The sequence below is a fragment of the Bison bison genome, unplaced genomic scaffold (assembly GCF_000754665.1).
Source record: "Bison bison bison isolate TAMUID 2011002044 unplaced genomic scaffold, Bison_UMD1.0 scf7180017864535, whole genome shotgun sequence".
Taxonomy (NCBI): Eukaryota; Metazoa; Chordata; class Mammalia; order Artiodactyla; family Bovidae; genus Bison; species Bison bison.
This window is the reverse complement of record NW_011495084.1, coordinates 9809129-9826462: the sequence shown is the minus strand read 5'-3', so window position 1 is coordinate 9826462 and position 17334 is coordinate 9809129. Positions and strand designations below refer to the sequence as shown.

Here is a 17334-nt window from a genome sequence, read left to right as displayed (position 1 = left end):
ATCATGGTATACTTCAGAATCTATCTTAAAGCAAATAAGCATGTTTCTTGGTTTTCAGTATGTTGCAAGAGAAAGAGAGAGAGTTTCAAGAAGTGTAATTGTGGCTTCTATCAACACTGTTACTTTCGTACATTGGTAAGTTTTCAGAAATCAAGCTAAAAGATATAACAGGAACTACACAGCATCCTAGATGCCAGAATTTATTGTCTTCTATCAAGCTGATGTCAGTATGTCAGCTGAAACTGTTACATTGAATTGTGCATTCTCAAATTTTGAAAGACAAGCAGTGTTATTCCAGATTAGTGGATTCATCTTGTAGAGGAGTTATACAAAACATTAACAGTTGAGTGCTTCCTTTTTTTTTGGCCACACCATACGGCTTGTGGGATATTAGGTCGCTAACCAGAGATTGAACCCACATCCTCAGAAGTGAAGGTGCAGAGTCCTAACCACTGGGCTGCCAGGGAATTCCTGAGTGCTTTTATTTTTGAGGCCAGAAAATAAGAGGGATAGAGCAAAGTAGGATTAAAATAAAATAGAAGAAGAATAAATAAAACCAATTTCAATTACGTGTGATTACTATAACATGATAGGAGAAGTATCTCATTTGTTAAATGCTCAATCAAGTGAAAACCAAAAACATTTCCCTGCTATTTTAAGGAAAAGGAGTAAAGGTCAAAATCCCTTATAGTCAGGAGAGGGAAAGTGTCAAGGTAAGGGGCCACCTGCCACATGACTGGTCCTTATTGTGCCTCATCACAGTCCAGAACCCCAGATGCACTGAATACAAGCCAGGGATAGATACCGTAGTTGTGTGGGTCTGTGGAGGGCTCAGGGAGAAGGGAGACCAGGAGAACATGACTAGAGGGCGCTGTTTTTTACATCTCCTCTCCCCTCTCCTGTCTTAGCTTCCAAAAAAGTTTCAGATGTGGTGCGGGGAGCACCCCGAATGGCATTAACCTGATCCAGCATCATGCATGCTCTTCCCATTGTACTGCTGCCAACTGGCTATCAATTCTGTTCTGCCCATTAACTCCCATGTATTCAGTGGGGTATGAGTGTTCTTTCATTTTTCTAAATCTTCCATTCTTCCCCTGCACCCCCTCGTGGCTGGAGGATCATTTATTTGCCCAGATTATTACAGACACGGTCTCTGGGGAGCTTTGCCCTTTACTTTCATGTCACTGTCCTTCCAGCTCTCCCTTCTGTCCCAGATTCAGAGATTTCTCTCTACAGTGAATCTTCTGCAGGGAAACTGGGTCACAGAGTCTCTTGTCTCCTCCAGGAAATCACTTTTTATCAAACGCCATTTTTTAGCAACCCAAAATAACATCATATAATAATAGTAATTATGTCGCATATGTCTCTCACACTTTAACCCTGCTATTATGCAGACTTCATTTTTACCTTGAATCATGCCCTTGATCACCATGTCTGGGGCATGAATAGCACCCTCTCTTTTTTCTGCTCCCATCCTAGCCCTCTCTAGACTCTGTTTCCTATCAAATACTGTAAAGGAACACTTGACTCTCTTTATTTTCAGGCCCAGTATTCCCTAAGCTGAAATCATTGTTATTCCTAAAAACTTAACTTTTCTGCCCTTGAATCCCAGTACAAACCTACTGCTTCTTCCCTATCTGCCGTTTCAGTTCCCTTAAGCCAGACATCCACCGAGCACACATTAAGTGGTTAATTGAACCTTCAAGGTTCAAGTAATGTCCTCTGTAATTTGCTTTTGGATGGCATCACTGGGATCCTGTTTTGGCATACAGGTCATGTGGTGTTTAATTGTGGTACTTGTCCTGTGACATTTGGAGAATGGATTTTGATGGAAAAGCCCAGGGCACTGGCCTAAGAGGGGAAAAAATGATGGCATTTTAAAGGCTGTAGTCAAGCAACTAACACATGTCTACCAGAGGACACGCAAGGGCAGGAACCAAGGCTGTCTGGTTCTTGCTGTATCTCCTCACGAGCACCCCACTTGTTGCCTAAGCATTGTAGGCACTTAGTCAATGTCTATTGAATAAGTGATTGAGGCAATAAACAAACCCTAAATGAAAAGCTTACTAAGTGGTAAGGAATATAGTTCTTGTGAAATGACCTTTTTTAAAAGGTTTTTTGTTTTACAAGATAAGTATGTTTTAGAGATCTGCTGTACAAGATAATGCTTAGAGTTTAAAACAATCTATATTGTGTATTTAAAAATGTGTTCAGAGGGTGGATCTTGTGTTGTGTTCTTACTGCAATAAGGTAAGATGAACAATCTTTTAAAAAGTGCAGTAAGGTTTATTTTTATCTTATATGTGTGTGTTTAAGTTGCTGATTTTGGTCAGGACAGCAAAGTGTGTACAGCAAGGGGAAGATGGTCATATAGGAAACAGTTAACTTATTTTCTTAGAATCTGAGATATTACTCATATAATTAAATGAATGAAAATGAAGCAAGTTAAAGAAGCCCCAGATTGTTTAGGAATAAACTCATCACATAATAATTGAGGAGTTGGTGTGAAATAGATGACCTTACCGGAGAAGGCAATGGCAGCCCACTCCAGTACTCTTGCCTGGAAAATCCCATGGACGGAGGAGCCTGGTAGGCTGCAGTCCATGGGGTAGCTAGGAGTCGGACACAACTGAGCGACTTCACTTTCACTTTTCACTTTCATGCATTGGAGAAGGAAATGTCAACCCACTCCAGTGTTCTTGTCTGGAGAATCCCAGGGATGGGGGAGCCTGGTGGGCTGCCGTCTATGGGGTCGCACAGAGTCGGACACGACTGAAGCAACTTAGCAGCAGATGACCTTACTCATCATCATCTTGGCAAAGCTCTCTCAAGGCTCAGGTCAGAAACCATCCCCTCTGAAAAGCTGACTTTCCAAATGAAAGTAATCTCTGTGATTTCCCAGGAGGCTCAGTGGTAAAGAAATCCACGTGCCGATGTAGTAGACACAGGAGGTGTAGGTTCAATCCCTGGGCCAGGAAGATCCTCTGGAGGAGGAAATGACAGCCCACTCCAGTATTCTTGCCTGGCAAATCCCAGGGACTGAGGAGCCTGGCAGGCTACAGTCCTTGGGGTTGCAAAAAGTGGGACCCGACTGAGCATGCACACACAATTATATTTCATATTACATTTCATACCATACTAATAAATTAGGAAGGCATCACATTTACTTACATACACTTTTTGTGTCCTCTTGTAAACCATAAGCTCTGAGAGGACAGGACTCATTTCTGAATTTCTTTATGGAATCCCAGTAAGCTATATAGTTTATACTAAGCACAGGCAAGTGATGATGACTGTATCTGTTGAATAAATGAAGAGATGAATGACTACATCAAAGAACTGCAATAATGTGAGAATAAATTTTATGTAGTAAAAACACATGTGTGTGGGTAGAAGTAATTAACAATCAAATGTTGAGGGAAAGATAGATATAAAAGGAAGTAAAAAGCAGCTCATTATCATGAATCTGCAAACCCCAAAGTAAAAATGTGAATGTATCATTTGTGACCATTTATTGAGCACCCACTACATAAAGAAAGCTTTGTTCTCTGTAACAATAGAGATTAAAACCTGCCAAGGAAATTTGAATATAATTTGGGGAAAGGGATGTGGTGGAGGGAGAATAGGCTGTGGCATGGTAGGCGAGGAAGTCTTCCAAGAAATAAGAATAACCATAGTAAAAAGTATCAAAATAGAAATGAAATGTGAAGTTGTAATTATATATTTTAAAAATTGGATATAATTTGTATTATAGAAATTTTCTTGGTTAACAAAAAAGGGAAAATATAAGGAATGACTCAGGTTTGTAGCAAAAATTTCTCCCTGAACTAAAACAAATTAAACCAGGACAAATATTGGAACGCTAGAATTGAAAACATATGGAATAGTTAGATCTCCAACCTATAACTGGAAAATGAAGAGGAGGGTTTGATATTTTAAATACAGGGAAGGGATGTAGATAATGAGCCAGAAAGAAAAAGAAGTTGCCTCTAGGAGAAAATATACTAAAGCTGCGATTATTTGACATCAAATGTGAAATTATCTCTGAAAAGTTAAAAATGTATTTAGTCAACTAGCTGATGACAAGTATTCATATGTGACATCCCAGAATTTTTCACTTATTAGGTTGCCTGTAGCACAGTTTAGGAGAGAGAAATAGAGTAGATCATAGTACATATTCCTCTTCATTCTAACCACAAATATGATACCAACAAGCTCTAGTATAGCAAAACTTACTATAACCTAGTTCTGTCCTCAGATTGCTTATGGCCTACAAAAGGAGATAAGACATATGTATAAATAATCTATTTTTTAAAGCACCAAAGGAGGTGTTGGTTAAAAATCAACAGAAGGAGCTGACAGAAATGTAGTAAAGAATCAAAGATCAAACCATTGTATATGGTTGTCAAGGATATACCCTCAACATAACTCTAGATAATGAATGATATGGACGGCATCCCTTAGAATTGCACTACCCACATACAGTTGTCTTAGAACTGACTCATTGGAAAAGACCCTGATGCTGGGAACGATTGAAGGCAGGAGGAGAAGGGGATGACAGAGGATGAGACGTTTGGATGGCATCACTGCCTCGATGGACATGAGCAAGCTCTGGGAGTTGGACAGGGAAGCCTGATATGCTGCAGTCCATCAGGTTGCAAAGAGTTGGACATGACTAAGCGACTGAACTGATAAAATTGTTTTATTTAACAGGGGAGCGAAAGCACTAGGGGAAAAGCTTCACTGTGTAGGTGATGGAGGTGGCATTTATGTTGAGCTAGGTCTTAAATGATTGGTAAAATTTTATTGGCAGTCAGGAAGGTGCTGCAAATGGAATAAGCTAAATCAGAAGACCAAAAGTACAGACTGTGTTCAAGGGTTTATACAGCTGGAGATCACACATAGAGGGTTTAAATGCTAAGAAAGGATGGACTTCAGTGTGAAAGGGTCTGAATTCCAATATATAGGGCGTACACACTATTGAGTCACATAAGGAGTTGTTGGAGGGTTTAGAAAAAATGTGAGTAATACAATCAAAGCAGAGGTTTAGGAAAGTAATCAGATGTTGATGTGGCCGGATGGATGGGAGTGGTGAACTGGAGTCAGGAAGTCCACTTAGGAGTGGATTTTCAAACAGATGTGAGAGAATGACAACTTGAGCTAGGGTCACAGCCATGGAAATAGGAAAGCACAGGCCATTTTGGAGACACAGCAGATAAAGAATCAAGTCCTAGTTCCTGATGGGATGTAAGGCTTGATATTATAGCATTCAGGGATGCATGTGCTCAGTCGAGTCTGATTGTTTGTGGCCCCATGGACTGTAGTCTGCCAGGCCCCTCTGCCCATGAAATGTTCCAGGCAAGAATACTGGAGTAGAGTGCCATTTCCTTCTTCAGAGGATCTTACTGACCCAGGAATCAAACCCACATCTCCTGCATTGGCACGTGGATTCTTGATGATTTAGAGCCTATAAGACCAACCAGATGTCAAGCACCATTAGAAAAAAATGGGAGAAAGAGATGTTAGTAATTATTAACCAGTGGCCAAATATGTTGCACTGGAACTTCAGTGAACAGTCAGGGATGGAAATAATAGATTTGGGATTGGGAAGTCATCTACAAAGAATTTTAATTGAGACCTCAGGGGAAGGTTTTGCATAATCATGGCAAAAGCCCAGTTTGGTTGGGGGTAAACAGCATAAGTCTATAGACATTCAGATAGCAGTGTTTGTAGACTTATCCCAGCATAGTAAGTGGAGAAAGTAATTCTTATTATAATTAGGCTGGCGGAGAGATTTATAAAAGAAACACAACTTGGAAGTTTCCAGTGGATCTGAGCTAAGACAGAAGAAGGGAGATCCTAGAATTGGAATAGGGATGAGGGCAAGTTATGTGGAGACATTTAATGTACAGGGCTCAGGAATGGTTGGTTACCAAAGGGCCGGATCTGTGACTCTTTACCACGTATTTCCTAAGGTTTGGTTGATACACTGTGATGCAGAGGATTGGAAGGAATTAGTCTTAGGTTCAAACCTTGAGCTGCACCTTAACCAGCTGTAGGTTCCTGGATGAGTCAGTTGTTTTTGACCCCAGGTTTTTCAAATATAACTGAAAGGATAATAATGCTCACCCTGTTTATTTCATGAGGTTGTTGTAAGAATCCAGGGTATCATTATAAAAATAGTAGTTTTGTTCTATAGGAAACCAGTTGTTGGCTTTTAAATGTTTTTTTTGCTAAATGATCCAAAGGCAAAGTCAGAAGACTTTCTGACTTCTCTCTTGTTTCTCTCTGCTTAAGTTTAGAATTTCAAATTCTTCATAGCTTTCCAAAAAAATATGTATTTTTTTTGCCTTTTGTTAGTTCCTTCTGCTTTTCTAACCAAGCTTTATTTTTTAAACTTGGTAATTTGTATTTCTGAAATTTTCTCTTAATGTCTGTTAATTTTTCCTTCAGGATTTAATTCTGCTTTCCTAAATATAATTTTCCTATTTTTCAGAGTTTTGCAAATTGTCATATAATACAGTTTTTAGTATATTATTACATTTTATATATTTATATGTTTAGTAAATTACATTTAGAGAATATACAAAATATTACATTTAGAGATTATATACATCTAGTATATTACTGGAAAAAACACTCATACACTCATAAAGTTTTTAATATAGCCTGTGTATTGATCTCAAACATTTTAAAACCAGTGACCTCTGATTCTTTGGATTGATAAATAAGGACAAAAATAGGTAAAGAGTAGGGGGCTTCTTTGGGGGCTCAGATGATAAATAATCCACCTACAAGGCAGGAGACTCAGGTTCCATCCCTGGGCCGGGAAGATTCCGTGGAGAAGGGAATGGCAACCCACTCCAGTATTCTTGCCTGGAAGATCCCATGAACAGAGGAGCCTGGTGGGCTACACTCCATGGGAGTCATTCATAGTCAGACACAGCAGAATGACTAACACTGTAACTTTTCACAGGGAAGAAACTAAATGCAAAATACACATTTATTTAGGGGTTGTGACTAAAGATAACATATAAATGCTGCCTATAATTAAAAAAAAAAAAAGGAAGTGCAAACACTTCAGTTGAGAGTTGAAAAATCCGGGACTTCCCTGGTGGCATAGCGCATAAGAATCCACCTGCCAGTGCAGATTCAATCTCTGGTCCAGGAAGATTCCATATGCTATGGAGCAACTAAGCCCGGGTGCCACAACTCCTGAGCCCACGTGCCTACAGCCTGTGCTGCTCAACAAAAGAAACCACCGCAATGAGAAGCCCTCGCCCTGCAATGAAGACTAGCCCCCACTCACCACAACTAGAGAAAGCAATGAAGACCCAGCACAACCAAAAATAAATCAATTAATTAAAATAATAATAAAAAGTTGAAAAGTCTGAAAGCTGAGTCTGTAGCTCAGCGGTTTAACCCCAGCACTGAAAAGCTAGAACAGAGTCTGGCTTTCATGATTCAACAAGTACAATAAGCTGCTCTGAGGCCAAATGAACTTCCCCAGAGGCTTTGTCAGAATGTGTGACAGGATTTCTTTGTTTCTTTTTTGGCACACAGTACTGGCGATCTTGCTGCTGTTCTTTCCTTGGTTGGTAGACGTGATTGCTAGAACCTGGGTAGGCAGTCAAGACCCTGGTGCTGCTCAGTGGCTGGGAGGCTGCCATTTATGGGATCCCTGATATATTTCATGCCACTGCACTTCTCCACTCTGACACCGCCACTGTCCCTCATGCCTCACTGCCTGTCTACAACCTTTTCATAGCCTTGTTAGAGAAGTTCACGGCTACACAGATTGATAATTCTCATCACAAACGGAGATCATCTGTGGTGTGCCTGGGGATATAAAAGCCACAGGGCATTCATTCATCCACTCCATGTTCAAGATGTATTTATCAAATATAAGTGGGGCTTCCCTTGTGGCTCAGTGGTAAAGAATCTGCCCACCAATGCAAGAGATGCCAGAGACATGGGTTCAATCCCTAGGTCTGGAAGATCCTCTGGAGGAGGAAATAGCAACCCACTCCAGTATTCTTGCCTGGAAAATTCCATGGACAGAGGAGCCTGGTGAGCTACATACAGTCCGTGGGCTCACCAAGAGTCGGGCATGACTGAGCATGCACAGACCGACCACTCCAGCACTATCCAAGAGTAGAGCATTCCTATGAAACCTTTCTTAAACCAAAACGGCTTAAAGCAAAGAAGCAATCATCTTAGGACACATCTTACTAACAGGATGCACAAAATAAATTGGGGTGAAGCACAGACGCTTATAGACACAGTTCAAAGATAGAGTAACTTTATGCTGAGATTCTAAGTGTAATTCCAGGGAAAGAACTCGGTGGCAGTGCCAACTCTTACTGATGGGGCTGCACACTTACTGATAGGCTTATTGCAAAACAAACCCTGAATGCTTTGTCACTTTTTGCCTTTTTTCATAGAAGCAAAAATCCTCTTGAGATTTCTGTCGTGTGTTGAAAACAGGTACTAATGTAGGTCTTTTGTAAAAGCAAAGTAAAGGGAACTTGGAAAAAGCAGGGGATAACTGTATGGATTTTGTACCAGGCACTGTAGTTGCTGGAATACAGCAGTGAAAAAGATCAACAAAGCTCCATGTCCTCAGAGGGCTTACATTCTAATGGGAAGACATACTAAGTAAAAAGATCATTTCCGATTTTGTAAAATGTTACTAGAGAGATCAGAGAGTGATCACTAATATCTAGGAAAATATTTGTCAAGTTACTTTAGGCTGTGAAGCATACATTGTAAATCTAGTACTCATTCTGTAGGCACATGAAGTTAGCTACTGAGAATGAAAAGAAGGCAGAAAGCAGATATGTTATATAATTTCTCTCTTTTCCTTTCTTCTCTAGGCGGGTAACAGTTCATGTTTGCTTCATAAATGAAGCAGCTTTAAACAAATTCCTATTCTGTCTGGAGTGACAGACCGCATCTTTATCTGTTCTTGCTACCCATGACTCTCTATGGATGATTGAGAAATTGGAACAAAGTGTTTTACTGTGAAACTGGCACTGAATTAATCATCTATAAAGAAGAACTTGTATGGAGCGGGACTCTATTTTAAGGACCTACAGGGAGTTGTGGTCTCAATTAGAACTTGCAAACTGATATTGGGAGAGAAAGCACGTGTCCCAGATTGCACATACAATTTTGCATGCCTCCAGAAGCATCTAACTGCTGAAAAAACCACATAGCTTTATTTTACAGTGACAACCTGCAGTTCATAGTTATCTTGGTCTGCGAGTAGATTTCAGCCTGGATAGTGGGGGGTGGGGGTCATCATTTGTATCACAGGGATCTAGAAAATGTTCAAAAAACAAAAACTCAACAGCATCATCCACTGTTCATTTAGAAAGCAGTGGACACAGTGTGGGAGTAGGTGCAGGTCCGCCTCATAGCTGCTGATCAGTGAGGGATGTGGGTCTGAGCTTGGGTCTCTTCCTGACATAGAAGGTGCTCACACGTATACCACAAGACAAATGGACATAGTTGGCTGGCTCTATCCATACAAGCTAGCCAGTACTGAATGACAACATGATGCCTTTGCAGAGAAGAGACTCCTAGAGGGTTGTCACATGAAGAAGCTGTGGACACTGATCAGCAGAACCATCTGCCGAGGAGGACATCTGGCACCCCTAGTGACGCCGGCCTTTGCCCTTGCCCACTCTACAGTGTATAAATTGTGCTTGCAAAATATATTACAAAATGTTTATATTCTAAAACTATTACAGAGTTATGTAAAGGGACTTAGGAGGAATCACTGAATGTATGGAGGCCCCATTTTCAATTTCTGCTGTGGGAGAGAGGAAAAATAAGTTAAGATATTTAGTATCTAAGATTAGAAAACTACACTCACATGCTGATAATGGGTGTTGAAAATTAGGTGACTTGGCTTTTACAAGAATGCAGGGAATCAGGTAACTTTAGTTATTTATACTATAATCACCATTATCTGTTTAAAGGATCCATTTATTTAAAATCAGGCACTCTATATTCATTAAGGTTTATGAATTAAAAATAAAAAGCTTTATGTAGTTATGCATGTCAGTTTGCTATTAAAATATGCGACAGCGTTTTTGTCATATTAAGTGAATTTGGCAGGAATTCCCAAGATGGACATTGCGTTTTTAAACCAGAACTTGTAAAGACATTAAGTGAATTTCCCTTGCCAGTTTTCTTTTTTTATATAAAAGGAATATCTGACTAAGGTCAAAGAATGATTTCTTATGGTTTATTTTGATGAAGATTCTTTCAATATGTCATGAACATAAAGGAATCCAAAGCCTTCCTTCTAACTTCATCCTTGTGATAACATTATTGCCATATCCTACCACCATAAGATGACCTTCAATGCAGTGACACAGAAGGGCATGAAAAACTGATACTTTTTATTTGACTTTACTAGTCCAAGAATTTCTAGCAGAGTTGGATTTTAGCTTATGTTCACTGCTAATTAGAATACAACTCCAGTAAGTGGCCTTTGCTCTTTTTTATACCAAAGAGCTCAGATGATTTCTATGACCCTTGTCTTCTCTAAAGTGCTGTGGTTCCTCAAATACTAGTCATTTCTCTAAGATACAACCCAGGTGCTTTGGGAAGCTGCATGAATTTATTTAGGCCCTCAAATATCCCATGATACAACTATGATATGTATAATAAAAGAGATCAAGTTAATGGCTGTAAGGACCTGTCTCAGTGTGTGATACTGTTTTGAATAGACATAGATTAACCTGAGTATGTGTAAGTCACGTATAGATTGAGAAGATTGATACTTCTCAATCTAATAGTTTATTTCAGCAATGGTTTCGATTTTCATATGTATGTGAAAATGCTGCTTAATGAGCTTCAGAGTACAATAAATGTACTTTTGTTCTCAAAACTGGTAGCTGGGTTTTTAACACTCAAGGACATGGTCCTAAATCAGTAGAGTTAAATAAACAAATTCAGCAAGTTATGAAATCTGGCATGGTAGGGTGTGGGGAGATGTATTCTGCCTAATTAAATGTATTGGTTCATTGATAGTTGTATGGACACCAATATTTTAAAACACTAAAATTCAATAAAATACATGAACAATAGAAAAATGCTGAACATTACTTTGGATGGTAGTTGCTTGGGAATTAACTGTCGTATCTGCTTGGAGATTAACGTATATAGCTTTGCTTTATTTTATCCAGTATGTGTTCTGAATAGCCTTCATAAATCATGGAAAACTCATAACTGATATCTTAAACAGTGAAATCACCCTATAAATTGGTGCCATGTATCTGATAGTCTTCTTTTGTAATGTTTTAAAATTGTCTTTTAAAATAATTTCAGAAGTCTTCAGATTCTAAATTATACTAAAAGCTTTGTACCTCTTTGGTAGAACCCAAATCTATACAGAAACTGGCTCTGTGATAAATGATGCCTGCCCAGTGATATCGAAGTGTTGCTGGATTTTGTATTGTAATCTGTTGTGCTTACCACACTGCCACTTTTTAATGAGTCAGAGACGTTGATTTTTTCAACACTTTAATAGAACAATACCCTCTTTAAAAAGGACTAAGTATGTGAAAATGACAATTTATGATAAAGTATGTTCACAATGAAACATTTGCTTTTAGTAAGAATTAAAGTACTTTGGAGAAACTTTGTGGCATATTTTGATATTCCAATTCAAATGAAAATTTAAATTAATAGAAAAATCCATTCAGAATTCATAGATAGTTCTTCATGTTTTTCTGCAGCTAGTTTCTGGTTTCAAAATGTAAGTATGGGGCTTTTAGCCATTGCCTACCTATTCTGACTTAACTAAAAAATACATTTTTCAAAAAGGCAGTTTGACATAGTGGGATGGATATTAGGAAAAATTGTCAGGAGCTTCCACTTTGCTGTTAACCTGTATTGATAAATCACTGCCCTTCTTTGGATCTCAGTTTTTTATTTATCTGTGTGGTGAAGTCAGGTCATACCATAGATGTGAGAGAAACCTATTGATATGTGAATGACAAAGATGATAGATAAGAGCTGAAGCTATTGCATACAGAATATCCAACTATGATCTCTGTGAATAAGCAATTTGAACATAAAAAGCTATGGCTGTTCTTGTTTGTAATGTAAATATGGTCCATTCTTAAAGTGAAATTCAGTCTACTGTAGGTTGAATTGGATAACCATTTACACAAGAGATGGCTTTTTCCTTTGCTTAAATAAACATTTTTGGATTACTTCTGAAGAATGAAAACCAAGAGTATATTTTATCCAGGAAAATATACTATACGATGTGTGTAGCATTTGGAAGTGCACCAAATTAAGCATTTAAATCTCTCATTTTCTTAAAAGCTAAGGGCAGAAAATGTAAGATGTTCATAAAGTTTTTAACTGCCAAAAGATACTTTAGAATCCATTTGGAGATGGGTAAACCATAAATTAAATTTTAAAACTGGAAAATGGGATAAGAATTTTAAAGAAAGCCAGCTTGTTTTGAAACAGTATTATTTTGAAATTGGCATTAAAATACAAATATTCAGATTGAAATTCCAACCACTTTATTTGTTATAATGTTGCTGGAAATGCCCTTTGTGAAGATAAAATAATGGTACTTTCATTTCCTAAAAAGGTATTGTTTTAGAAATAATCCATATTATAATGGATATTCATGATCCTAAAAATGTTTCCTAAGCATTGTAAATTTATGTATAAGTGCCATCTACAATTACATCTTAATTGTATTTTTTTAAATAACATTATTTAAACTAAAAACCATAGTATTTTCAGTTGCTTAATTTCTGAGCTGTGACTCAATAAAAGTTTCCAATCAAAACATCCTATTCTCCTATATTCTAAGGATTAATGTGTGATTATAGTGTCCACTTGCCACTGTTTTTTTTTTAAATCAATGGACTTAAAGTATTCAGACATTTAGATGGATGTATAGATATATTGCTAGTTCAGTCATAGATTGGAGTTTGCATATTGTAATGTAAATGTCTTTCAACACTATTCTATAGTTTTATTATGACTGGTTTAATTAAATAAAAAAAGTTGTAAAATGTGATGTGTATGTGTATGTACTGTATGTGTACTTTTTAAAATAGGTATATGTTCTGACCCTTTTTTATACAGGTTTGAATTTGAAATTACATTATATATACATATACTTTATTGTTATAAATAAAGAATTTTATGCACCCAAAGTTGTCCTGTGATTTGATATCTTAAGGTTATCACACATGTTCATAATGTAGTTGATTGAGCATTTAAGCTAATCTCAATTTTTTTCTGTGGAAACATCAATCTGGATTTTGCTGTGATATGCACACAAGGAGATAAGAAATCAGTTTATTCCACAAAATAATGCCATTTGCAGCAACATGGATAGATCTAGAGATTGTCATACTAGTGAAGTCAGACAGAGAAAGAGAAATATCATATGACACCTCTTGTATGTGGAATGTAAAAAGAAATGATACAAATGAACTCACAAAACAGAAAGAGACTCACAGACTTAGAGAAGGAACTTACAGCTGCCAGTGGGGAAGGGATAGTTAAGGAGTTTGGAATCAACATATGCACACTGGTTTAGGCAATAAATAATCATCCTGCTTATAAACCCCTAGTTGGTACTGGACTCTTGAGAACATCCTCCAGCTTTATGACACAACACTTCACCCACCATTTCTTTTCAATTTTTCTGCTGATTTTCTCTGTACTCACATATTATGAACTTCCATCAATATAAGCCTAGATCATAATAGCCTTGTAATTGATCACAGTTCTCAATTACTGAGCACTTTTTCAATCAGTTCCTCTGTTAGAGTGAATACTATGGAGACGATGGATAATATTTTTCTCTGGTTAAAACACTGAAATGGCTTCTTATTATTTTTAGGAGAGAACCCAAACTCAACATAGTTTTCAAGGCCCTCCTTGACCCACCTCATTATTTTTCTTGGGGGAGAGGGGGGGTGGGGACGTTTGCTAATAGTTTGTTTTCCCCTTTAAGTTATCAATTATACAACGACTAGGACTGAATATTTATATCACTTCATTCTCCAAATTTGCACTTTTCCTTGTGGCTCAGCTGATAAAGAATCCACCTGCAGTGCCGGAGACCTGGGTTCGATCCCTGGGTTGGGAAGATCCCTGGAGAAGGAAAACGCTACCCGCTCCTGTAGTCTGGCCTGGAGAATTCCATGGACTGTACAGTCCATGGGCTGGCAAAGAATTGGACAACACCGAGCGGCTTTCACTCATTCTCATTCTCCAAATTTAATGCAAATAAAGTATGGAATTGAAACAAATTTTATCTGAATTAGATATTACCTATTGCAGTGTTCAATAAGTTATTTTCTGTAACTTTTTGTGGACAATTTGAAATATATGCAAAAGTAGACAGAGCAGTGTAATGAAACTCCACATAAACATAACCTAACTTCAACCTTACTCAACTTGTGAATGATCTTATTTTATCTAAGTCTCCTATTTATTCCTCTTATCCACTCCCCCTTTCATATTATTTTTAGGCTGATACCTACAAATAGTTGATCAGTAAATATATATGCATCTCTAAATTATGACTTTTAAAACATCATCCTAATACCCTTGTCACACCTAGGAGAAAGTAATAATTCTTTAATACCAAAGACCCAAGGGACTTTCCTAGTGGTCCAGTGGTTAAGAATCTGCTTTGCATTGCAGGGGACATGGGTTCAAATCCAGGTCGGGGAACTAAGATCCCACATAATATGGAGCAACCAAGTCCACACACCGCAACTACTGAGCCCATGTGCCACAGCTGGAGAGTCTGCACCACAATGAAAGATCCTGTGTGACACAATGAAAAGCCCATGTGCCACAGCTAAGACCCACTTCAGCCAAATAAATATTAAGAAAAGACTCAATAAGTATTCATATTTTGATTTTCTCACATCATCATGCATTGTAGTATTTCAGGATAAAATAAAGGTAAAATTCTCCCTCCAACATTAGTTAGTTCCTCCAGAAGGAAACACTTATCTCTTGTTAGCCATCAGAAATACTGTGTATATACATTTATATGCAATACTATATTCTCTAACCTTACCCCCTACCATAGCCCGGAAATTATATCTGGACATAGAAATGGTAATAGAACATGTGCCCTTTGGAATTCCAGTCCATACTTAGCAAAATCCAATGTACTTTTAGAAATTTTTCTTCCAAATTAAAATGAGGCTCTCTTTTGAGGATATATCTGCCTCTTCAGCCCTTTCAGTTGGTGACTGCATTTCTTCCATAACTGGGTCTGGAAGTGGGTTATCTGCTCCTCATTGCTGCTTCTGGGTATTTCTTTCCTATTCCCTAATTCCTCCAATTATTTGCACCTCATTTTATCAAATTACATACCCATTGCTATTCATTGTTACTTTCATGTACTAACTCCCAGGTTCTTCTTCACTTCTTGTTGGTATGAGCACCAAGGTTCACTGTCACCCAACTCATTTGTACTCCTGTCTTAATTCTTGGGAATTTGATACACATATAAGGGATCCTTCCAATATCCTGTCCTTTCAGGTCTTTGAAAAGTCTCTCCCAGTGAGCCAGTCCTCAACACCACCCTACCCACTCAGTCTGACGCTAACCCTGTAGGCTTTGTCATTGCCATTAACAGCAACTCATCCGAATCTCAATTCCATGCACCCCATTTCTTGTCATCACTCCATGTCTTTCCAGTTTACTTCCTCGTGCATTCAATTCTAACAATCCTGTGATCCACAAGACCTCTCAACCTATTGATTTTACCACTTTTCACTAACCATCAACTTTTGATAACCTTTCTCCTCTCCTTACACGGGTTAAAATTCACAATCCAGTTTTAAAATCACTCTCTGCAACATCTTCCCCCTTGATCCCTCTCACTTTGCAATACTTGCTTGGCAATGATGCCCTGCTCAAATCCAGTTCTCCACCCACTCTTTGGTCTATAAATGTGTGACTAAACATGGCCAGAGTGTAATACACCATCACACCTACTGGTTTTTCTATAAATTCCTCCCCAAGAACATGAAGTAGGTCCTAATGCCATTCAATAATTATATTTCCCTAGTCTATTTCCATTCTCATAGATACTTCATATGTTATTTTCTTTCTCAAACTACCCACTTCATTCCTCATTCTCATGGTTATCCATCCTGATTGCTATTTCTCCTTGAAAGATGAAGAAAATAAAAGAGACCTTCCAAAGACTCTTGGGCACATGGAGGGTGATTTTCTGTGAAGCTGAAGAAGCTTAAATGCCTGGTCCTTTCTTACACAGTTCTTTTATAAGTCATAGGAAGGCGACTAGCAATGTATTCTCACAGAAATATATTTTTGTAAAATTTGCCATCATTTCCATTTATCTTTAGGTTATTAGTAGGTTTTCTGTGTGGCAGTGGCTTCCAGCAACTATGCCACTACCACTGTGGGCACTAGGGCATCATGACCCAAAGGTGTGTGGTCAGAGGCTGTATTATGAGGCCCTGGTGAATGTGTCCTGTGGACTGACCCCAGAAGTATATCAATGATGGAGGAGAAACAAGGTTTAAAATGAACGGAACCGAAGCCAATTTAGGGAAAACTGTCACAATCATCATAAATGATTGTAAATTGTAAATGGAAGACTCTGCAGGTCTCATTAATGCTTCATCAAAACAGTAGCTTTCAGGCTTCCCTGGTGGCGCAGTGGATAAGAATCTGCCTGCCAATGCAGAGGGCACAAGTTCAATCCCTGGTCCAGGAAGATTCCACATGCCTTGGAACAACTAAACTGGTGAGCCTCAACTACTGAAGCCCCTGCGCCCTAGAGCCTTCAGGCCACAACTACTGCACCTGCGTGCTGCGGCCAGTGAAGCCTGAGCACCCAGAGCCTGTGCTCTGCAACAAGACGTCACTGAAAAGAGAAGGCTATGCACCACTTGCTAATACTGAAGTCTGCACACAGCAATTAAGACCCAGTGCGCACCACTTACTGCTGCTCGAGAAAGCCTGCGCACACCAACAAAGACCCAGTGCAACTGGGAAAAAAAAGCAGTGTCTTTCCTCAGCCAGAAAATCCTCAGTCATGCAGAGTATACATTTATTAACAAGTCATACTTTGTTCCCCCTCTTAATAGTGAGGAAGCACAATAGAATTTGACTAAATTGCCATGTTTATGGAACCAGAGAATCTGTACATAAGGACACATGTTCTAGGCTTCTCCATGTACTGGTCTTGACAAATACACAGCACTGTCTATCCCCATTATAGCATCAGGCAGAACCGTTTCATTGGTCGAAAATATCCCTTGTGCTTTACATATTCAATAT

At 38.5% G+C, this 17334-nt stretch overlaps 1 protein-coding gene across 1 annotated transcript in view; it reads left to right on the top strand.

Annotated features, from left to right (window-relative positions):
- KITLG (KIT ligand) overlaps positions 1-13199 on the top strand; it is an 86656-nt gene extending 73457 nt beyond the window's left edge. The window contains exons 9-10 of the mRNA XM_010832079.1: positions 59-135; positions 8877-13199. Of these exons, the coding sequence (XP_010830381.1) occupies positions 59-98 (40 nt within the window). The 3' untranslated portion in view covers positions 99-135; positions 8877-13199. The remainder of the gene's footprint in view (positions 1-58; positions 136-8876) is intronic.
- Positions 13200-17334: the final 4135 nt, after the last annotated feature.